This window comes from Varroa destructor, unplaced genomic scaffold (genome assembly GCF_002443255.2).
Source record: "Varroa destructor unplaced genomic scaffold, Vdes_3.0 BEIS01000005.1, whole genome shotgun sequence".
NCBI classification, from domain to species: Eukaryota; Metazoa; Arthropoda; class Arachnida; order Mesostigmata; family Varroidae; genus Varroa; species Varroa destructor.
The window spans coordinates 2,690,195-2,713,909 of NW_019211458.1; the positions used below are offsets into that span (position 1 = coordinate 2,690,195).

The 23,715-nt window shown below is 38.0% G+C and overlaps 2 protein-coding genes across 5 annotated transcripts in view; one reads left to right on the top strand and one right to left on the bottom strand.

Annotated features, from left to right (window-relative positions):
* LOC111252088 (transcription factor p65-like) overlaps positions 1 to 6,748 on the bottom strand; it is a 52,395-nt gene extending 45,647 nt beyond the window's left edge. The window contains exon 1 of the mRNA XM_022809489.2: positions 4,792 to 6,748. Within this exon, the coding sequence (XP_022665224.1) occupies positions 4,792 to 6,289 (1,498 nt within the window). The 5' untranslated portion in view covers positions 6,290 to 6,748. The remainder of the gene's footprint in view (positions 1 to 4,791) is intronic.
* A 132-nt stretch (positions 6,749 to 6,880) lies between these two features.
* The window catches only part of LOC111251294 (ATP-dependent DNA helicase Q5-like), a 68,867-nt gene continuing 52,032 nt past the window's right edge, over positions 6,881 to 23,715 (top strand). The window contains exons 1-5 of one of the 4 annotated variants that reach the window (XM_022807735.2): positions 6,881 to 7,140; positions 10,145 to 10,250; positions 20,212 to 20,335; positions 20,564 to 20,731; positions 22,455 to 22,641. In XM_022807735.2, coding sequence (XP_022663470.1) covers positions 7,005 to 7,140; positions 10,145 to 10,250; positions 20,212 to 20,335; positions 20,564 to 20,731; positions 22,455 to 22,641 — 721 coding nt within the window. In that variant the 5' untranslated portion in view covers positions 6,881 to 7,004. Of the gene's footprint in view, positions 7,141 to 9,766; positions 9,819 to 10,144; positions 10,251 to 12,457; positions 12,477 to 14,948; positions 15,129 to 20,211; positions 20,336 to 20,563; positions 20,732 to 22,454; positions 22,642 to 23,715 lie in introns of those variants that run through there. The other 3 variants (XM_086991657.1, XM_086991658.1, XM_022807736.2) reach the window with 3 other exon arrangements.

Sequence of the window (23,715 nt, forward strand, 5' to 3'; positions counted from 1 at the left end):
ATATATTAGTATTTGTCTTAAACTAATCAGCATGATGTGCAATTCTTTATCTTTTGCGCGATATATGAATATAAGGAATTCTCTCAAAAAAAAAACGTTGTCTTGGGTAAAAATCGGCTTTTCGGATTAACATCCGAAAAGCCGATTAGTGGTGGTTAGGCTAGGTCTGACACACCTTTGTCTACTCGTCTCTTCACTGATTTCACTGAAGGGTTTGATTCAAGAACGAGTTACGAAAACGTATAAATGAAGGTCTCATAATTTAGGATATCCGTGAGAGGAGGTATAATTATTCTAATCAAATCTTGTGTATTTGGCGTTAATACTTTGAATGAACCTTCGCCCCAACTGAGGTCTTTGAATTGACCAGGATTAGATTTTTGAGTTCTGGCGACTTCCTTCCATCTGAGAATTTTGCTTTGAAGCTTACCGTAACTTAGGTCTTTAGCTCTAACAACTTCCTACTCTGTAAGAATATTGACCTTTTGCTTTTGACTTCTAATAACTTCCTTTGATGAGCAAATCCGTCCTGCAACTGAGCCGCCAGTCTTCGATTTTTTTTTCAATGTAAGAATTGTATTTTGAAGTTTGATCTGGAGGAAGCTCTTTCAGACCTAACATATTTTTTTCTATGTGAGAATTCTGTCTTGAAACTTGGCCAGAACTTAAGTTTCTAGAGGTATAACAAATTGTGTGTGTATGTAGAATGGCTGGTTCTTAGCAGAAAACGAAAGTGTGTCTTGAATTTTTTTTCAATTTGAAATTTTGAATTTTCGGAGGTTTAGAACGTCCTTTTGTGGACTGTTTGACGCACGTGGACACATTCTTCGGAATGGTTCGTAGCGGAGTCTAAGAGTGGGGCTAGTAAGCTCAACGAATACTCACACCTCAATGTTGTTGATGGTGCTATGAAAGAATGAGGGTCTACCGCTAACCACGATTCTTTCGGGGATCCCTACAAAGCTTGAAATACTTGTCGAATTATTGTGAAACGTGGCGTGGGATGAGTCGTTGAAGTGCCGTAGACGCCTTTTCCGCTGTGCGCCGAACCTAAATATTTCCGAGTTTGGCAACTGGTATTGCCGTCACGTATTGTTGCAGAGAGATGGCACTTGCCAGCGCACAATTTAATATGTCTGGTTTAAACCTAGACCATTTTATGTGTTCCTGAGTTTAGTAATTTTTTTATTTATCTTCATTGGCTTTATTTATATACCCAACAGGATGGTATCAGGATAATGTTAATATGGTAGCTATATGTATTAACTCGTAAATCTATAACGCGCATGATTCAGCGAAAATAAGGCGTCTACAACACATTTTAAGTTTTAATAAGTACGAAAGATTTTCTTTCCATAGACCCTAATGCTGAACTGCAGAGCTCCGTGGTGTGACGTTCGGCTGACTTGTGATTGGCTAATATTTTTGTAACCGTACTGGTATAGTACCTAGGCTGCTTCCAGCTAATGCACATACTGCAAACCAGGAAGTACAAAAATTAGGTTTCCTTTTTGCAGGTAATTGTCTTAATTGTCTAAATTTAATAAGTAAAAGATAAATAAGTACCTAACCGTTTTTTGCAAGATGATCCACTTTGCTTAGAGTCCATTATGCTTATCAACTAGCATAAGGTACACTGAGTAGCCGCTAAATTTTGTCCGAATTAACTAAAAGTCAGCTAAAAGTCATACCACAGAACGCGTTACATCACGCCCTCTGTGGAGATCTACCCGCATGTTAGAAAACATACAAGAGGACGATGTTAGAAATATGATGTGGAATGGAATATATAACGAACGCTCTATTTCTTAATATTGCGAAGGAAATAGGTATACAAGTGAACTGGTATGAGCTCGATATTAAAATTACCGTTTGTGTTAATAATGTCTTTGCTATTTACTTTGCTATTTAAAAAACACAACAATGGCAACCTATGTGGAGCATCATCTATGATTCGAATAGAAAATTTATTATAATTTTATTGAATGTAATTAAGTTGTTGTTCGCTAAAAAGTTGTTGAAAAAAACACCCCATAGATATGTTAAGTACGATGTAGAACGTAATATCTTTTTACCTTCGTCACCCCTTAAACCACTCTTAATTAACCTCAATTTCCCGCTAACTCTAAAATTCAAAGTTCCGGCGTTTTGGTTAAAAAATTTTTGCAGTAACTAGGGTTTGGTCACAGGTGAGCAATCAATTTTATGAGCGGCTAAATAACTATTCTTTTTTTTTGTGGAAAATGAAGGGTCGAAGCATTCTAGCGCAATGTGCCGAACTGCTTCAATGGATGTGTTAATCAAAATAGCTGACCAGCCTTCGAATTCTGCAACAATGGAAATCAATTTTCAGCAACATCCCAACTACATCCCAGCGACATCCCAATGAAAAAAAAACCTAATATTGATAGAGTTTAAAATACTTCCACCTAAAGCACCTCTCATGTAAAAAAACTGACGAAGACTCACACATGTTGCGCGTGCAAAGACACGTGTTATAATCAAGGTTTGGTACGAAACCTCGGTCCGGTTTGCTTTATAAGATTCAATAAGTATAGCGAAGTATTATTTGATCGATTTACTCAACAACAGAGAAAAAAGCGCTGAGACAAAAGAGACTGTTGTGGAAATAAGCAATAAAAAACTCTAGGAGGCAGAAAATATTTCCAAGCTGTACAAGTTGACTGCAATCATGACGTTCCAAATTATTTTAAATCTAATGCAAGGATAGTAAAGATCCAATGCTCCCTTTTTTGAATAGACTGAGTACTGAAGTTAGGCTGGTTTTAGTTTTCAATAGCAATGAATTTTTCTATCATTCAAAAAGTCAACCTCGTTGAAAGTAGACTAAAAAATGTTGGATGTGGCAGCGTTTACAGAACCCTTTTTGGTCGGTTTCATACTGGTCGATATGGCTCACAAGATAGCTAACCGACATTTCCCTGCGAGAAAATGCTCGGTTCAACTTGAAACCATTTGTATTCGCTAAATAACGGCGCCCGAATTATGATTGTTATGCTATAACGTGACACTGTTTCAATCTTGCAAGGGAAGACCTAACTTTACAGGCATTCAGTCATAAAGTCGACGCGCCAAAATGTATAAGCACCTGATCGTGTGAAGGAATTACACTGTTGATAAGAACCGGCTTTGTTTGGCCTATCGCAGGATTATATTTACCCATTGGCTACCAATACTATTATAATATATCGATAGATTTAAATAAAATTAGAGTAAAAGAATCAAAAAGTGCAGCATAACGCGTAAGAAATTTATTTATCCTTGCGGCTAGCTTATATGTAGTCCTGTCAGGACACCACACACATCCAATATAATATATGGATGAACATACAACAAAAAAAACTCCACACTATTTGTTGCTTACGTAATAAATTCGACAGGATTATTTTCAAATTGAACCGATGATATACACCACAGAATAGGTGTGTTTCAATACTGAATTTAGATTTCAAGTTAATAAGGTCTGGGGTACGCGAACCTTAGAAATCAGAAAAAATGCCGTTTAAGCCTATTTAATAGTATTTATTTTCCTATAGTAATTCCATCGTACTAAGGGTGCGAAGACCCAAAGTTCTAATTACGGCCTTCGACTAAATACCGGGCAGAATTTCATGGGACATGAAATGTGTCTTGCTTTATTAAAACTCGTTATGCATCTGAATGTCTCGGGCTCGACCCGTTGGTTACCAAGATTCGACTTCAACATTTATGGTTTCCTTTTTAATGAAATCACACGCATGTCATTATTGGCGGCTTAAATAAGCGACTCCCTGCTCTTTATATATATATATATGTGTGTGTGTGTGTGTATATATACAACTGAAATATTTAAACGTTTATCTGGTATAAAAAATGACAAATGAATTTTGACACATCAAGGAAAAAAATAATTTTCTTGACTTTTGTAAGTTATCGTTATTGCCTGACTTGGCAAATGTCAGCAAAAATATTTTTGTTCTTTGCCAAGTATGCCGAGTCACTATTTTGCCACCTTAACCCATTGAGCGCCCGTTATAATCAACGCCATACAGTGTACATCTCCCAGTTTTTGAGTACACGGAAAATGAGTTGTCCAACTTGTTCGAAAGTACTTTTTTGTGGAGTTTTGTGTGTGTTCGAATAGACAGATATTTTAGTTTTAATAAGTCCCCACGTACTTTATGCCTAAAACAAGTACCCGAAACTGATAAAAAAAAAAAAAGGATACAATTCCCAATTATAGATTCAAGAGAACTATGTTCAAGTGCTGCCAGTTCCAAATTTCAACACTAACCTCACACGCTTAGTGACCTTCATTTGTGAGACATCGATGCTTAAAGTTACCTAAGCCTGTAACTCTTCAAATACTTCGTAGCTAACGAAATTGATGTATAACGCCGTAAAATGTCGCATATGATCATGAGTCTTCCTTGGGCTTCAATATCAAACACTGAAATTCACTACCCTTTCGGTATCATAAATTGTGTTTTGTATTTCAAGACGATGGCTGAATATTCCTACAGATATGGTTGACTGTTGGCGATATAAATGAAATTTCTTAGCAAAAATAGTTAATGCGTCTTTTTACGCGAACCGAGAGGTTTTGTGCTATGCTCAATGTCAAATATTTTACTTTACTCATTGATTTTTATACTACGCGTCAGATCTTAATATTTAATAACAGATGGTTGCTTTTTCGTACGGGCCAATATTCTGTCACCCATAACAGTTGTCTTGATTGAAGTATCATATTCTAATTAAACTGATTTTGAAACTCAAATTCTAGCTTACCTTCACGATGGACATCCCATTGCCAAGATAGAAGCCAGCGATCGAGATTGGCCTGTTCGTAGAAAAGACATCCTAGCACTGTGAGTGTGGGAATTAAATAAAGCAACGAGAAAAGTCCAATCCTGCCCATTAGTCGCTCAAGTTTATCCGTCTTAGTTCCATCGTGCTTCATCACCGTCCGAACATGACACAACGATGCGACACCAATTAATAAAAAGAGAACTCCGAGCATAACATAGAACAACATGGGTATGAGCACAAAATTTCGAAGCGCATCCATATTCCATATACCGACATAGCATACTCCAGACAAAAGGTCACCTTCCATTTTTCCCATGGCCAAGACGATGATTGTCTTGATGGCTGAAAGTGACCAGGCGATCATATGGAAATAATGGCTCGCTAGCGACTCGATGGCTTCCTGACTCCAATGCAAGGCCGACGCTAGGAACCAAGCCAAGGTTAGAGCAAGCCACCAAAGAGCCCCTGCCATCGAGAAAAAGTACAAAACCATAAACATGATTGTGCATACTTCTTTTTTGTTGTTTTGTGCGATCGTGTGCTCCATACGGATATTACGCTCACCATTGGGTGCAGCGAAGGGTGCGTTGCACGCGATCTGTTTGCCTAGGAGAAAACCAACAATGTACACAAGCGCTACCATAAAATTACAAAGCGTTAGAAAAATTATTGGTCTCTCGGGATAGGGGAACCGTCGGGTATCGATGAGGTAAGTGCACCCAGTGAAGAGCGATGATACAGCCGAAATTATCGCTAGGGAACCAATCCAATAGCGGGCTAAATGGAGATTATGGCCGCGGAAGAACATGTTATAGCATGGCATACCACAGTGCTTCACTTCCTTGCCACCGATTTTGAATACATATTCTAGACTGCTAGGCACTGTGAATTCTTTCGGACATAGGAAACCATGATTTTTCGTCGAATTTTGTCGACTTGAAGGCCTGTAACCTAAATATGTACCACTTCCGGCGAACATCGGAGACGAGGTAGTAGCATGATCGTGCGGCTCGGTTTCATTGCCAACGCAGAGTTTTTCTGACGGCGATATTGGATATTGCTCACAGCTGAGGTTGTCGGGCCAGTTATATCCAAACTTCTCCATTAAAGGTGCACACTTGCTCCTAGCGCGTTCGCATAATGGCCTACAGGGGGGAATAGGATGAGGTAGTACTGTGCACACGGGTGCGTATACAGTACAAAGAAAGAACTGCAGGTCGGGTGAACATTTCGCTTTAATGAGATGTACGAACGGGTGGGCGTCGGTTGCGGCGTCGTCCTGTTTCTGGTGATTAAGTAAATTAGGAAAGATTGTCGTGTTGTATTTGATGTCTTTGCAAAGAGGAATCGTGATGGGTTCGCAACGCCCATGATCTTCAAGCAGATGACCTGAGCATAGCGCGATACAATGCATGAACACAATAAGCATTAAATCAATCCTTCTTTGAGATGAAACCGAAAGGCACAGCAACGTCATTGTTCCGGATGTATTGTATAGATTAAGACCAGATCAAGTTTGGAAGAAGACAGGAAGATACATTTTACACTAACGACCGCATACTGGCCACAAAGCTTCGCTCGTACATGCAGCGAGCAGCTACTTTCACACTATATCGATCTGTCTAAGGTTCCGCAAACGCACTGTTCCCATATAAACTCTACAAATAGAATATAAACAGAACACAGACTTATTATTATGCTTATTATTATTTATACTACTAGGGTTTTGACACCTAAAAGGCAACACAACATTGGCGTCCGCTCTAGACAGCTACATTGACTATTTATCGTAAAACGGCATCAACAAGACACTTTGAGATCACTGATAATCCAGGGGGTGAGCGTTCGCTGAAGAAAAGAAGTATTTTAACTTCCCAGGGTAATATACAATTAACACAGTTAAATTTTTAAATTGACCTTCACACAAACAATAAATCTTGAATTACGTCTTAAATCAATAAAAATATCACAGGAAATTTGCAAAGAAAGTATCGGTTTCAGTACGCTGCGGATGAAAACGCCCGCTTTTATAGCGGCACGTTTGGCGCGCGATTCGAAAATAGAAACTGTTCGGGTGGGCCCCATAAGTAACGAGCTTATCTTACAAAACAGCTCAACCCCCAAGAACAAAAAGATCGTGTGATGTTTTGTACCGTGTCAGATGATTACTGCCGTATACAATCTATGCAATAATGACGGCAGATTTAGGTAAAGTGCTACGGAATACCTTTGGGTATAAGGAGTTTCGCTGTGTTGAGCAAAAGCGAGCTACCTACGAAATATATGGTGGCAAACGAGATGTTTTTGTTTGTATGCCCACTGGAGCTGGTAAGTTATAAAATACTTATAATGAAAACCGACTAATCTACCTATATATGTACACTACATATGTAGGTTAACATTAAGTAACAGAGTTAAGAAAGGGCGTTTGGATTATAATTTTATTATTTTTCATATTTTCATAGTAATAATTGAATCGAGTACCGTGAAATGTCTTTATAACATGAATAGCTCTTCAAGCTCAATTTACTGGATAAAAAGATTTTTGTTTATGTGTGCAAATATCTTTACTGAATGGTCATTATATATTTCATAGTGCGAAAGGTATATATTATAAAGTGTGTCGCAATTTAACACAAATATTTGCATCTATATGTAAAGGTTTCGATTAGTAAATGTTTGCTAGTTCCTTTGTCGGTAACTTTATAGGTGTAATTATCAAGCACTGAAGGTAATTCTTTAGGCTAAGCACGTATAACGCTACTATAATTGTAAGTTACCTTTAAACAACTTAAGGAATGACTGTAACAGAATATAATGCTAATATACATTTGTATTTGCGAAAATATCGATTTGTTATTTCTGAAATATTCTGAAAGTTCGAAAACGATGCATCTTAAAGTGTTAAGGTGCTTAATAATGGTAATTAAGTTTCAACAAATTCGGTCTGCAAGCAACTTTTCCAAGTTAACATCAAACTCGTACGGATGTGACTCTAGGAACAAAATGGTCTTTTGAATTCCTCTAAATGTATATATTAAAAGATGTTATAATAAAAACGAAATATGTTATTTATGGCTTCTATTTAGAATAAGACGAAAGTCTAGTAGATAGAATCGTTTCTAACCTTTACTAGCTATATATATGTATACATATATATACGTCATTCCTTCCTTCCTTTTAAGATGAGTTTTTGCTCTTTTATAAATTCATATTTATAAAAAAATTTATAAATTCAGTCACGGTTTGTCTTCAAGAATAATAATCCTGTTATCTTACAAGAGTCTTCAATTAATATTACGAACATTTACTACATTGACCGTCAAGTCGTCAGACTCACGTTTTTTGATGTGTTGATACCGTTCCTAACACAATATTCGAAAACGGTTTTTCCTTTATCTACAGTGGATGGACATGGTGCGTCTATTTTTTGTTTTCCACTTTTTTTCTGTACATGACAATTTGCTAGAACCGGTTCTGATAATTAATTCCGGTGCCTATGCATTTTCTATTTGCCACACGTTGAGATCGAAAAAATAAAAAAAAACTGCTTTCAGTTTTTCTCTTAGGAGAAGCTTTACTGACGTAATTCCTGCAAAGTTTAGAAAACTTACATAGCACATTAAAAAAGTTTACGAGCCGCATCGGAATTATATGTGTCGTATTTAATTGTGATTTCTTTTGAAAACATCGACAGATATTATAGCGAATATCTTACAATGTTATCGGTAAACAATTATGATTTCAACAAGTGAACTTTAGCGAGTTCTCTTTCAACCTATGCGGTAACTTTATCTTCAGACTTTCTGCGAATGTGTTGGTTAGTAATAAGTCATTGTTGAATTTGCCAATTTTTTTTATTTTAAATCTCGAAGGGGTATCCTGGAAGAAGTTCTGTCCATCTTTTTAAGTTAAGCCGTGTAGGTAAAAATTTATTTGATTACCGAATGTGGTTAGTAGTGGTTTATGGTCGGTGAGTAAAAGCTTTCTTCAGAATGCCTGCCAGGCAAAAATTAGTGCTAGGGTTCCTGTTTCGATTTGTACGAAGTTTTGTTCATGTTTATTTAAAAAGCAACTAACATATTTTGTGCCGACCCATCTAGAGATTGATGTGGTATTACGGTATTAATGCTATAAGGACTGGCATCAGCTGCGACTATAGTTGGTAGTTAGGGATCATTGTTAGTAAAAGGTTTCATCATAAGATATTTTAGTTTAATTCAGGCGCTTCAAACATTCTCCTCACCATTCCAACATAAGAAGTTTGTGGATTTCTCTTAGTTTATTTACAAATGGTGAACAGTGTGTAATTGACCTGAGTAACGGCTGTCCTGACTCATTTTTAGGTAGAAGCATGTTTACAACAATTTGTTTTTTTTTCGGTTTCTGTCATCTACGATCTTATGGTATAATAATAAAATATAACTAGTTGATGTACGTTTCAAGGAACTTTATTTTTCGGGCGAAACTTCCTTAGTGACCATCAGCCTTTCATTGTGTTCTGAAATCATAGAGCCAGTGACCACGGTGTCATCTAAATAGGCTGATGCGCCAGTTAATCCATGAATAGTTTTATCTATTGTGTTATGGAAAATAACAGCTCCCATTCGGTATAAAAATAATATTTTTATACCGAACGGGAGCTGATTGTACCGCTAAATATCTTTAGGAGTATTCATTGCCAATAGTTCCTTGGCGTCGTAATTAATTTTAACCTCTAAATGTGTGTCGGCTAAATGTAGCATCGACAAATATTTTCCGTTGTTAAGCATAGCATAGATGTCATTTTGTGTTGACAATGGGTAGTGTGGGCCTTCTAGTAAACCATTCAGGCCGGTCAAGAAATCTACGCATCCTGTCGTCGTCGCCAAATCTATAATATCTATGGGTAGTACTTAGAATGAAACATTTTTTTATTGTAATAGAGTTAAAAAAGTTCGTAATTTTACTGGTTTCGGTATATATATAGATGAGAGAAAGAAATCTACGCTTCATAGAAAACAATGGTAAGAAACATGAATTAGATAATATTATTTGAAAAAGAAATGTCATTTTGGGTCAGATTAAAAAAATGATATATAGAAAATTGTGGCTTGGGGTTAAAAAAATTCATAAAACTTATCATAAATCTGACATAACAATCAAATGCGTCGCGGAATTGTCAATGCAGCATATGTTCTTTACTTTTTTTGATTAAACTCTACTGTTCTGAGCCATGAAAGCTCGTCAAATATTGCTGTAAATGTTTACTCTAGAGCTTACAATATAGGTACCAACATGCATACATTATTACTGTTCACTATTATACATAATGTTTTATGCTTCATTGTAGGAAAGTCGTTATGCTTCCAGTTACCCTGTGCGGCAGATGAGAAGGGTATCACTGTAGTGGTCACTCCATTGATAGCTTTAATGGAGAATCAAGTTACACATGCAAGGTACGCGTCACAAAAAGTTCTAATTTTAGGATATATTAGTTTCCGGTAAAAATAGGATAAACTATTATTTGTGATTTTTTTTTTACTTCAGAACGACAACGGTAAACCGGTGCACAATGCAGAGACACTATTAAATTTTACGATTCGCTATTATTGGCCTATTTATAATTCACCTACTCCACTGATAAATATCTTGTTTTCATCTGTTCTGTACTTTTGTAATGCACTTCAGAAACCGTTATGTATTATTGTTATTATTATTATTGATTAGACACTTAACTGAATTTCAACTTTCGGTTGAACTTAGGTAACCGTCGTGGGATTTATTTTTTCTTTCTAGTTCTGGTAAGTGTTTCTTGATTACGGTCTTTTTCTAGGTTGTATTTTTTTAGCTAGTGTAAAAAGAAAGCGAACATGTGTTAAGGATACATCGCACAGATCCCAAGCTGCGCGAAAGGAGTTCAAATTAGTTATTAGAAAAAGCAAAAGGGGAAATAAAAAGGTATTTGCAAATGCGAAGCAGGAAACTACCTCTAGGTAACTCCTATAATATTCGCATGGTCAAAACGAAAACAGCTCAACCGACGCTTCGAAGAGAATTGATGGAGAAACCGGCGAGAGGACTGTTTCCCAGCCACACAAATCTTGCTCACGCAATGAACACTATACAAAAGGAGCGGACAAAAGGGATTGTAGTGGCAATAAAACTGCTTTCATAGGGTACGTCGCCAGACGGAATCGAAGCGGTGGAAATTTTAAGGCGGAAAGCGGTGCTTTAAGGAAGAGCAAACGATGCCAATAGTTCGGCAAGTATTATATCAAAAGCTCTGAGAGCAACAAGAAGAATAAACCGAACCTATTGGCCTCCCCGGTAAAATCCATGGTTACAAGCCGGCTCATTGAGACGAAATTAAATAGGAAAAGTTCCTGCTGGAAACACATAGATAGGCATACAGGACTGTGGAGAAAGTCGCTCTCTGGGGTTTCGCAAAAAGGTACAATAAACGTGACCCTTACGAATCTGTCATGCCCAACCTTAACCAACGCTCTCAGAGACTTACCGATGCCTGTAGCGAAGTCAATAGCCAAGTTGGTAGAAGACATGGTTGAAACCTAACAGTGATGCACAGCATAAGAGTCGTGTAATTACTGACTGGTTTATTGATATTGGTTGCAAACGATGTGACATACACCGCTAGGCGGTGTTTCATTATTAGTGTGCCTAGGTGGGCACTTCATATTTTAAAAAATAAATTTTTTTTACAATATTACAGTTAGTTCTTTTCCTCCTCTGTGAAAAATACTTTTCCATTAGAGCTACTTTTTTGAATGCATCTTTATATATAAATATACAACCGTTAATAAGTAGATTGCTAACGTTTCATGTGCATAGTGTCTTCCGGGTTTACAGGTTATATATTTATTTTTATTCTTTTTTTTTTTCGATTTACTTCTTTCTACATTTGGTTTCTTCTTTCGCTTCTCGTATCCCCATTTCTTAAACTATATTAAACTAGAATTAATGTACATTTAAGTAGGGTGTAGAACTTCCCCCTCCTTCTTGTTGAAGCCCGTCCGTGCGAAACTGAGCGTTATTGCTACCTTGTCCATGATTAACCTACTTAACTTATAATTACCACCTTTTATATATATATAGAAATTGATATGTATTATATGTGAACATATCGTCTAGGATACAGGGTTCTTATACTCTAACCGCGGCCCATTTAGCAGATGCTTGTTGTTTACACTGTCTTGTAAATTTGCATCGGATTTTTAATTAGTTTATATTCGGATGAAAGAGGAAAGCGGTTGTTTAATTTATTTGTAGAACTGATTAGAATAGAATAGAAGGCTTTGGCACCGTCTGCTATTCAACCGCGCGAGACCTTAAAGATGGAGATCTTAAAAGTTTATTTAAAGTCAACTTTAGCTGAATACGAGGTTCATAAAAAAAATTGTGCAGCATACAGCCTCAAAACTATAGCAAATACAGTGATAGCAAGTGATTCGCAAGAAATGGCAAATCTAGCATCGAAAGGCATATATGTATAGGTCTACCTTCTGACTGTGAAAGCGCTAAAAATTTTTCTGTACGTTATAAGAACCGAGAAACGAGCCGGATTGTAGAAAATACAGAAGCATTCAAATCGATCGTTCCAAGGCATCCAGAAGGCAACAATTACATTAATCGAGCAAACACCTGCGCTCCGCATGATATGACTGGTTAGTGAACCGTGTATACATAACCGAATATCTGTTAAATTAAATGCTAAGCTTCTTCGTATAGAAATAGTTACGGATGACAAGAGGTGGGTAACTCGCAATGCTGTCATTTAGGGCAGATCATGAAATCGCGGTAATGCTCTTTAAGGCAGTGAGACCGCCCAAATAAAGTAGTGCTGTACTGGATTGCAGAGAAGTTTTCTTCTGTAAGCTTCTCTCAAACCACCAAACTGTTACTTCTATAAAGTGATATGAGCAGCTCGATTGTTTAAACCTTAAACAATCAAGCTCCTTGGATATATAACCCATGTATCCAAGAAAAACGCCCGCGATAGACAATAGAAGAGAAGCCATATGGCCTTATGACAGCACTCGATTTCACGCATCTTTAGTGGCTTATCGAAAATTGCCAGAATTTAATTGAGGTGTTCCGCCATATTTGGTTTCTTCCATTCATCACCTTTTCCTATTCTTGCAAAAGGAAGAATTGATGGAAAGAATTGTTTTAATAATATTACCTTCCTTAATAATAAGAACCTTTTATTTTTAGAAGCTGGATATATATGAACTAGGTTATCAAAATTAATAATATTAACTTCTAAAATTAATGGAATCGAAAAGTTGTCTGAACCATGGGCAAGGGTCATCGCTTAGAACAGCCAATATTCGTTGAAGTTGTCCAAGCAGAAAATTGTTTTCATTGCTAATGCGAATCATGAAATAACTAGAAATACCAGAGGACTGTGGTAAAAAAACGTGATGATTATGAAAGCTACTATGGTATTTTTATTCATTCATATGTTTGACTTTTAACTGTATATACTGAAAAATCGTTAAGGAGAAGGACATATTAGGACAGCTGACTACGAAAATGTAAGGTATAGGGTACTGATAGGGCTGTGGCAGACTTGTTTGGATAATTACAGCCGAAAAGCTGCATCCAAGTGTCTAACAACAGTTGGACATTGTGGGTTTTTCGCTTAGAAATGAACGTCAATACCTTGGAGCACCTATAGGGAGGATCTATAAAGCTGTAGGTTGTTGTAGTGCAGTAAGGCGGCGGATGTTTACATCTCATTGCCAATTGTCTTCTGTCCACAATACAGGTGCTTCTCAGATAGTTGCTGGGATTATACATATCGAAAGGGACTGATATAAAAATTTGATATTGGGGTCTTGAACAACAAACCTAGTAAGCCCAGCTAGATCCCGAAACCGGATGCTTCAGCCGGTCGGTCATCTTCAAAGGGACAAGCCACCGCGAAGCGAAGTCACTGTTAAAGCACTGCCGTTAAGAATGGCAACACTAAACCAGACGGGTGGGCCATTGCAAATGAATTCCATTCCCCAACGGTCGAGAGTTTCTAAGCGAATTCTGGCAGCATTGACGTCGAAGAATCGATCCCCCTGTACGCGACACCCTGAATCACTCCGGCCGCTCCTGAGGTCGACTTATAGCGCGGCTGAACCTTGCCGAAACTTCAAGAATTATACAGTAGAACTGTGAGAGATTCACTTTTCCTTTCGGAAACCGTAAACAGGATAGACATCCTAGTGTTCAGGGAGACTTAGGCAACTACGCCTTTTAGTTTCTCTCATTTATATTCCGTGCACTGCCTTGCAATGAAGAGAAACGCCCCAGTAAAGGCATTTTCATTTTCTACAATCATAATATTGGCGACCTCAGCTTTCGCTTGGATGGCTTATATGACCAGTAACTAAGTCTGTAATAACCTATGTTTGACTGGTCGATTCGGAATTAACGTACACACTCGTCAAAACTGAAGTGCATCTTCTCTTTCTGCATCTACTCTGGTCATTGCCGGAGACATCGAGCATTTGAGCTCGAGCAGTATTACGCACATTTTGTACATGCTCGCAGACCTTGCTTGCCGAATAGTCGATCCGACTTTGATAGCGACTTAAGAAAGTCGCTGTCGGATTGCGGTCGGGCATGCAGAAAACAAGTTCATTGATATAGTTGCAACATTAGTAACTAGATGTATAGTAAAATTTTAAGGTGAAAATCAGTCCCTCTCAGAGGAAGCAAGTACTCGTGCTCACACACCAATGGAGATAGACTTTGGTTCCCAAGTTGCACCTGCGCAGATTGTCAAACATCAATCTCATTCGCACCGCCTAGGTATAGACAAGTTCCCAACACGCACCCATAAAGTTTTTCTGTTTCTGACGTGATGTGTGCCGAAACCTATGTACAGCATATGATTGAAATTTTCTGATCTACAGTATTACCCTTTTGTCCTCTTGAAAGCATAGGCCATGACTCAACTACACTTACCTTCAGGCGTACGGCGGGAGTACAGCCTAAGTTCTAACCATTTGCTTTCCTTTTTAAGACGATTTACCGACACATGTGCACCACAAAGGACCAGTTTGATCGCCGAACATCAACCACACAAACGACTAACGCACCATTTCTGTGGTTGACGTTCTAGTTGATATCCACACCACAGCAAATCGATGGCTCGCCCAGTTAACTTCCCATCCTTCATAAATCAGTTTTTGGAGATGTTTGCGTTAAAAGGATATGATACCAAGCGCGGTGCCCTTTTTCATTGCAACGTGGAAAGATGATATCTCAATACCAAACAACGTCCTGCAGCTAGATTTCACATGCGAAACTAATACAAGGTATTTGGAACCGGTGAGATAAGGATGCTGCTGATCTAGATAGTGTTTGCAACGACCATACTAAATGGGCCGTAGTTCTGGCCTGTGCTAGAGGGTACTATTTGCTAAATATTAAGATACTGGTACAATTCTTGCCCAGTAGAAAGATACTACCCTACTAGTGATCTCTAAAGAAAAGCGTAACCCTACCGCACCGTTGTCATGGCGGGGAATAATGAAGAAAGTTTCTTTCTAACCTGCTAATTAATAGACTGGATAACTACTTGGAAATCGTACACGCTGCCTTGATGGCCCTCCCTAGTCAAATGAGAAGGCCAATGAGATCAGTCTTATTCTTTATGCACACAACTTATACGGGTCGAACAGGTAAAAGTGCAGCGAGTTCTATATAGAAGTCACGAGGTTAGGATTGATAGAGTTGATCAAAACGGAGGCTATGAAGTTTGGAGGGGGACGCAAGACAGCGGCCACTGACAGCTTGTATCTCATCAGATTGTTTCTTGTTTATGTAAACTAGTTTTCGTACTTGGGATTCCTCACTGCGCACGTCACCGAAAGATGCAGGAAAACAGTGTTGGCCATGTGGGCGACAAATTACCTCATCGTTTGTTTTTCGCTATTGCTCTCAACTTGTTGGATGATAAAATAGCTCCGATTGTAATGTATGAAATATGCGCTATCTGGAAAGAACTTGTAATAAAAATTTAACAATTAAATCAAATCAAAACCTTCTTCAAAAGCACATAGGGACTATACATTGTGAACCGAAATCATCTCGCAGATTCCATAGCTGATTGATCTGTGATGTCTGAGAACCTACGTCGTCGCTTTGAGCTCTCGGCCATGGAAGCCGTCGAGACGAATCTTAAAAAATCAGAAATTCGCGAAGATTGATATCGATTTTTCGCTTCGAATGCTATAAGGAATGACGACTGGAAAGGGACAAACCGGCTAAACATATTTCGTCACTCACTTTGCCATGCGTGGCTTTTACCATAGCCTATGCAGGAAACTAGATTCCCATGAGCCCAACGATACATGTACGTGCCCTAGATGCGGAGGAAATTATGATAGATATCATGCCACTTGTTGCTCCCTGACGCCATCTTTAGGACATCTGTCAGAATAGTTAAAATAGTTTTATAATCTCAAGAGGACTCGTATAGCCCACACGAGGCAGTGGTGAATAACTTTATATACTCTCCATGATACTGGGATATTGTGTTATTGTGAGGCTTTTGGCTTTTACCAGCAAAAGTGAATGAATAAAGTTCGATAAATATTTAATATTATAATAAATGGTTTTCTGATACAGTGTGGGGGCTATATAGACCAAATCGGAGACTTTCATCGGCAATTGCAACTTGGTCATTGCGTTATAGGATGGACGAAATCGTACGATTTTCGGTAGAAGCTTTTCAACGCGGACCTAATGGCGTAGAAAATGTGTCTGACGACAGCAGATCGAGAGAGTATATCGAGGAGATAAAATGTCGGATAGCCCAGGAACAATGTTCTGAAGACTAAATTATTAATTATTCATAGAACCTGGAGGTATCTCAGGGGCGTCGTAACGGTACGATATGTTTGTGGGATGGTAGAGACAAATAAGCGGCAGGACTCAGACATGCTTGAGGACTGCTTTCTGAAAAAGGAGCTCAGGTCGCCCGGACAGTTCAATTTTGTTATGATATGGTAAAAACTTTAACACTTCGTGCACGTCAACCAACCGTCGCTCGACGAAGTAGAATTAAAGTTCCATTTTGGAGTGTTTGCTACGAATTTTTTTTCTAACTGTAGCATAGGTTAATTCGTATATGGAGTTATGTTTGGTTTGACTATCGGCCTGACAAGAATGTGTTATCAGCATCTCTGAGCACAAAGGAGTTAAAAATGATCTTCGGCTGTCATAAACCAGGATTCCGGCCCCACGTTGTGTCAGCACTGTCTAATTGCAGACGTATGTATCATTTGCAATCTATAAACCTTCATTGGAAGGCAATTTTCACTCCACGCTAATTGCACATCAAGTAGCGAGTTCCCGCTGACCATGGTTATAAAATGTGCTCACTGCGAATTCTAAAGTTTATTAGTTTATGCATGTGAAGGGCGTGCTTTTGTTACTTCAGATCACAGAAGTTTGGATGAAGCGATCAGGACACTTCTTAAACAATTCGTGACTTGGAAGTGGATTTTACGAAAAGTTTCAATTTCGAAAGTACTTCAACACCCGCAGCGGTTGTCGCTGAACTACTTGCAACAGTGAAAATTGATTGCTTAGAAAACTCGTGGAAGCAGCTAATAAACGCTAACAGATAAGCGTGGATTCTGTGAACACAATTAGTGCGGGACTATTGGTGAGCCTAGAAACGCAAGTGATAACCGGACTTTGCCGGTAATAATTCAGGCTTTTCTACCAAATGGTATTGTAATTAAATACTGGATCAGGTATTATACTCATCATCAGGTACTTCTGATGTAATGAACCATGCTAAATAGTATAAACGTATATGATAATTGTACAAATGGTTGTTGCAAATGGTTGACTTCTGGGATTCCTAATCGCAGAAACACTTAAGACCGAGTAACAGGAAGAGGCCAAATTTTATATGCAAGGAAAATATCAATAAAAAAAAAATAGATCAGATTTACTAATGCTTGGCCACGCTTATGCGTTGTCCACACAACGAGACCTTTTGTATTCGTGATGTAGAATTTGTTATCGCGATAGCTCTCGTAGTAATATCAGTATTGCGTTTGCGTAAAAGGATCTATGCCCACTTATTCAGGGGTGGGTTTACGGACTCGTTACTGATAAAGTATAAAGGGACCAGCTCTCTTGGGCTCTTACTGCAAGCTGGCACACAGCCCAGATTTTTCTGTTCGGGAAATACTATTAAAGCGTGAATCTGTTTCCTATTGAGAGAAAGCACAGCAACGCGCTATTAAAAATTGATATTCTGACGGCGTGTCTTGCAGCAGTCGCTATCCAACCATGAAAGTGACTTCGTTGTACGAAATGAAAGCTTGAAGTTTGCCCTGAAAATATAGCGAATCTTATTATCGTATCTCGTCACAGTAGACAAACCTACTCAAATAATAAAAATGGCACGAAATCAATTCTAATCTAAATTTCTCTATTAAATTTTCCATGCTTTAAAAAGGTTCACATAGGGTAAAGTAGGGGTCCTAAATACAATTTAGATTAACCTATCAAAATAAATTAAAACGACTCAAAGCCATTTCTAGCAAACCTGGACTTTCGATATAGAAATTACATGGCCTTTTCGAAACGAGGATATTTCTCACCAATTAGCGTACGGCTGCTACAGAAGTAACTTGTAAATGAGCGAAAAGGACATTTTAAAAATTATTAACGGGTAGTTTAGTATCCCAGATCGAGGCTGTAATTTCGGTGAATGGAATTTAGATTGAATAACTATAACAGGAACGACACGCTAACCCAAAAAAAAATCGGTAAAATACCTTTTTATTAAATATACAGTCTTAGAAACATCTTATAGGAAGTCCGTACTTTGACTGGAAACCCTGTGTATAAAATAACTTCTTCGAACTATTACTCATACATCGCCCTCCCATCGGAAAAACCTACAGCAAAAGACTAAATTTAAGAGGACAAGGGAACTAATTTAAATAGTTGGAATTGAAAATAATCAAGAACCTCATAGTTTGGGTTTTTGCGGTCTCGACATGACTCGGCGCTCCATATTATAAATATTTCTGTCATGCAAACAGTAGTTGTCTTAAAACAGAATTGCGATGAAGAAGGTTGTGGCATTACTTATTTTAGTGCGCCTTACCTAAGGCGGAACCAGTTTGTTGCACGTCAGAGGAAAAGCTCGCACCCTGCAGGGCGACCGATTACTTACAGCTTATTTAGGCGATCAAAGGTTTTAGCTGCAGATGGATCGCAGCAAAAAAAAAGTACTCATTGTTAAAGAAATAAAAAACAGGATCACGTGATGGATCCATTGACTGTCAGATAAGTATTTTAACATTATTCACAAAGCGAGAATAGACTCTTTACTTCGAAAAGAAAACCCAAAAGCAACACGATTGTACTGGCTAAAGGTCGAAGGAGGTACTTTACAAATATTATGATTCGGGTGGCCATTATAATTTTAGAAATATATATAATTTAGAAAAAGAAGAAGGGAAAAGGTACGTAAAGGGTATACAGGCAGAATACGCATGAGATAAAAAGCACGTGTCGTCGGATTTGCTGCTATGTAAGCTTCTGAACCGTATCCTGGCTTACCTAGACTAAATACGCGCAAAAAAGGAACGGATGCATTAATGATGAAAGCGTTTCTGAGGGCAATTGACGGCAGACTTCCCATGCGAGAAAATGTGGATGTGCTGAGGAGTGTGAGCTAAAAGACTTTTTGAACTAAAAGGTTTTCAGACATAGATGAATTATCTAGATGACACAAAATGTTTAGATAGAAAGCAACTTGGGCGTTGGATTCAAAGAGAACGCATCCAAATTCACAATTTTAAGTTAGTTGTTCATTTCTGGTGGCGGTTTATCAGCGTTACTTAGTGGCTAATGATGCGTCAACCCGACATAATAATCATTCCTACAGCAACCCAATTAGATATTGGCCCATCTTCAAATCGACCATCTGATCTTACAACTGGTCGCCTAGAAATTTTCCGCTTTGTTGGGCTGGAGAAGGAAATCAGCACAGAAGCAATTAATGGTAGAATTTAAATGAGAGGAGTACCTCCAATGGCTGGAGTAACATCCCGGGGAAGGGATTTTTTTGTTAGAAAGGCAAACAGAACGTAAAGATGCAAGTCTATAGAATTTCTTTACATTAGAGGGCGATGGTTTTTAAAGCGACGATAGTAGCAGGCCCTCTGCCCGTGGACCTTAGTTACCTATATAATAGGAATAAAACAATACACAGTGTCCAACATCGTAAGACAGAGCTTTATTACCCCAACAATAATGACAATAATACAAGTTTGGTGAACGCTCGTGTCACATTTTCCTTTTTTATACCAAAGCGATCATCGGTTTGGTTATGGAACTTTTATCTTCATCCGTCTTTTACAGATCGTTTAAAATTCCAACAGAGACGATCAACTCAACATTAAATGCCGCTGACCGGAAACGTGTTCGAGGTGACTTGATGTCTCTATCGCCGAAGACCAAGCTTCTCTATGTAACTCCGGAACAGGTTATTTGTTGTTTGTGAAATGCTAACGTTTACATTCGAGCATCTGTACGTGCCTTGTTTGTAGCCGTGTGTCTGGTGGACGTCAGATTGAACCTAGGCTAGCCTTGATAAAGCAATTGACAGACAGCTCGTTTTTCATCCAGTCACCAACAGAGTACTTGTGAAATGTGTTCTAAATAAAATATATATGTGCTAACAATGATTATCTCGAAACTAACATATACGCAGGTAGCAACAACAGGCTTCCTCGAAATTTGTCGTGCGCTCAATAAGCTCAAGTTATTAAAGCGTTTTGTTGTGGACGAGGCGCACTGTGTTCTCGAATGGGGCCACGATTTCCGGCCCGATTACCTCAAACTGAGCAAGGCACGAGAAGAGTATCCCCATATTCCCTGGGTAAGCATCTGTTAGAGGTCGCATTTACTAAATTTTTTCCATTATTGGTTTCCTTTATTTAAGCGCTTCTTTGCCACATATTGGAGGTGATAATCAATGTTTTAGTTCCAAAAAAAGTCTACGTCATCAATATGCTTCTGTATTATCAAGTTTTTGTAGTAGTAACTACATCGACGTTCACGATTATGCAAAATTGAATTCTGTTATATATCTACCATTGTCGTAGGATTCTAAATCCAAGACTCTTCGAGGAAACCTAGATAATGGCTTAGTACATTTTTCTGGTTTTCTTTACTTATTTATAAGTCTATCGTGTTATTTGTGCAAAAAACCACAGGATTAATTGCGAATTTAATTTCATAGTAGGAGGCGGCATAAATGCTTAATTAAGTATATTTTTCGCCTGCTGTTGAAGCTTATAATATAGTAAAATTCCTATAGGATATAGGAATTTTAGGATATATCTGTTCCAAATTATAGTAAGTTATCAACGATTCAAAAGCGGTGCGAACAGTTTCCACGATAAAATTGCGTATGTGCTCTTTTATTTAACGAAATCTGAAAGGAATTGTATAATAGAGTCTTAAGAAACCCGTAATCTTTGCGGCATCTTTGATCACTTCCTGATAATAAATATTGTCAACTATTGTTACGCATGACTACCAATTTTCATATTGCTTGGCAGTTTTCTACTGGGTCCAAACTTTCCGCATGTCGCTTTACCGATAATCAAGCAAGTCCAATCAATGCAAAACACGGTGGATGATCTCTGAAACATCAGCAAGTTGAAAAATTATCTGCTCAGTATGTTGAGCCTATCTTGGTTAAACACCATGCATTATGTTTTTACAATAAAGGCAAAAATATTAGGAAAGCCTTACAATTATGCTAATATAAGTTTTACTATGTTTTCCCATTTCTCAACCAGTTTATTCATTATGGATTAGATATTTTCCAGTCTGATGTTAAACAATTCGTCTCGCCAGTTTCTCTTAGACCCTACCTACTGATAAATACACTTTCAAGAGTTTCATTCGTTGGTGATCGGAAAAAAGAGTAATTCGTTGGCGGGAAACCTGAAGAATATGGAATATACATCTTCCAGATCCAAGATCCTTTAAACTTAGCAGATTCCTTCGAGCAGTCCTTTTAGTCAAAGAGCTCTTGCCGTCCGCGGCACAAATATCCCGAACTGCTTTGGCACCTTTGTCACCTTGGTAAAAAGTGATTATAGTGGGTGCCCAGAATACGCTTATTTCCCACCCGGAAGATCACTCTTTGCATCTTCAACTCAAGGCGAAACTCCGTTCACTACACCTTCGAATATAAATTAAGAGTAAACAAACACAGTAGACGTAAAAAGAACATTTGAAGAACAAGCTACATTACTCATGCTATGATTCAACGTTAACCATAAACGTGTCAAATGTACCATTTCTGTGATTCTCACGTGGACATACACCTAACAAAAAGTCTCACGCTTCCTTTGAACTTCTGATGCAATTACATTCCGGTCGTTATTCTACAGTAGAAACGCAGCTTTATTGAATACAAACACTCAATGCCGCACCCTATATGCAGGAACTCGACTTCTATATATCTGAATTATTAGGACATTGTCTGGTGCATGTCTTTTTGTTTAGTACCTGTGCTTCTCAGCTAACAGAACTTGATTTAGTATTCCCCAGTACTTACTGTATTTTGGCTTCTATTTACCCAATAGGCAGCACTTACTGCAACCGCATCGAAAAGGGACGAGGAGAAAATTATTTCTTCGCTAAAGTTGCAAAATGTCGTTACAATCAGAACTTCGTCCTTTCGAAAGAACCTTTTCTACGATGTGTATTACAAGGATACGATGAGAGGCGAAGAATTTCAACACCTCAAGGACTTCATCATCGAAGCACTTGGTTTGTTTCTAGCAGGGGCAGTTTAAATAGATCTCATTATTTCTGTAAGCTGAGTGGAGGAGGGAATAGGTAGCTCATACGGCGCTAGTAGCTTCTACTGTCTCAAATCCAAATAAAGTTACAGGCGAATTTTATTTCACTGTTCTTAAGAGGCACTACATCAGTAGACTAATATTTACATGTTACGTTGCATAAATTATTGTAAAAAAGAATAGCAGGCGCTTATTAGATCAATGAGGAATACATTTATACAATTTTTCGAAATATCTAACGAAAAAGATACTTCCATAATATCTAAAACTACAATAAATGACTCTCTTGCTTCTTATGAAGCGTAAAAAACACAACGTACGAAAAAATTTTTGCAAAGCTGCATAAAAGTGTAGTCGATATTTATGTTCATCTCTTTAAAATCTAGCTGGAGATGTCAGTCCCCTGTTGACGCTTAGGCAACGTTCGTTAGCGCTGTCTAATTGACGGTATAATGGCTAACTTCCGTACTTACACCAAATCCACAATCTAGGATCCATGGAGCTTCTTCTCTGAACTCTCTACAACTGAATAGAGAGTTTAAATACTAAAAGTATATTATAAGAAAAGTATTTTGGAACTGACAGTAAACCCTGTCTAGTTCAGACAATGACAACGATTATTGCAAAACATAAGTTAGACATCTTAGAAATCTACTGAATTTAAAGATGCAAAAATTGCAGGAGTCTAGGCGATCATCAAAACCTGAGTTCTATCAATCTTGGTTAAAAATTTAAAAAAAAAAGCGAAATTAAAAATTAGAAGCCTGTATTGCATCTATTTATTTTTTAAAGTTGGGTTGAAAATGTAACTTTTGTTCGGTTGAGATAGAAAAGGGGACTACCATGCTACCTCTTTGTTTTTCCGAAGAAGAGGGAAACAGGGATGATATAGCAATCTTAATTTAGAATGAGAAAAAACTACCAGGTATTTCAATTTTCGAAAGATGTAGACAAAAGATAAGTTCAAAGTGCTAGCCTGTACGGGACGCCTGATTTTCACTGATTGACATGCTAGTTAAATTTCTCAGGAATCCCTCAAGCG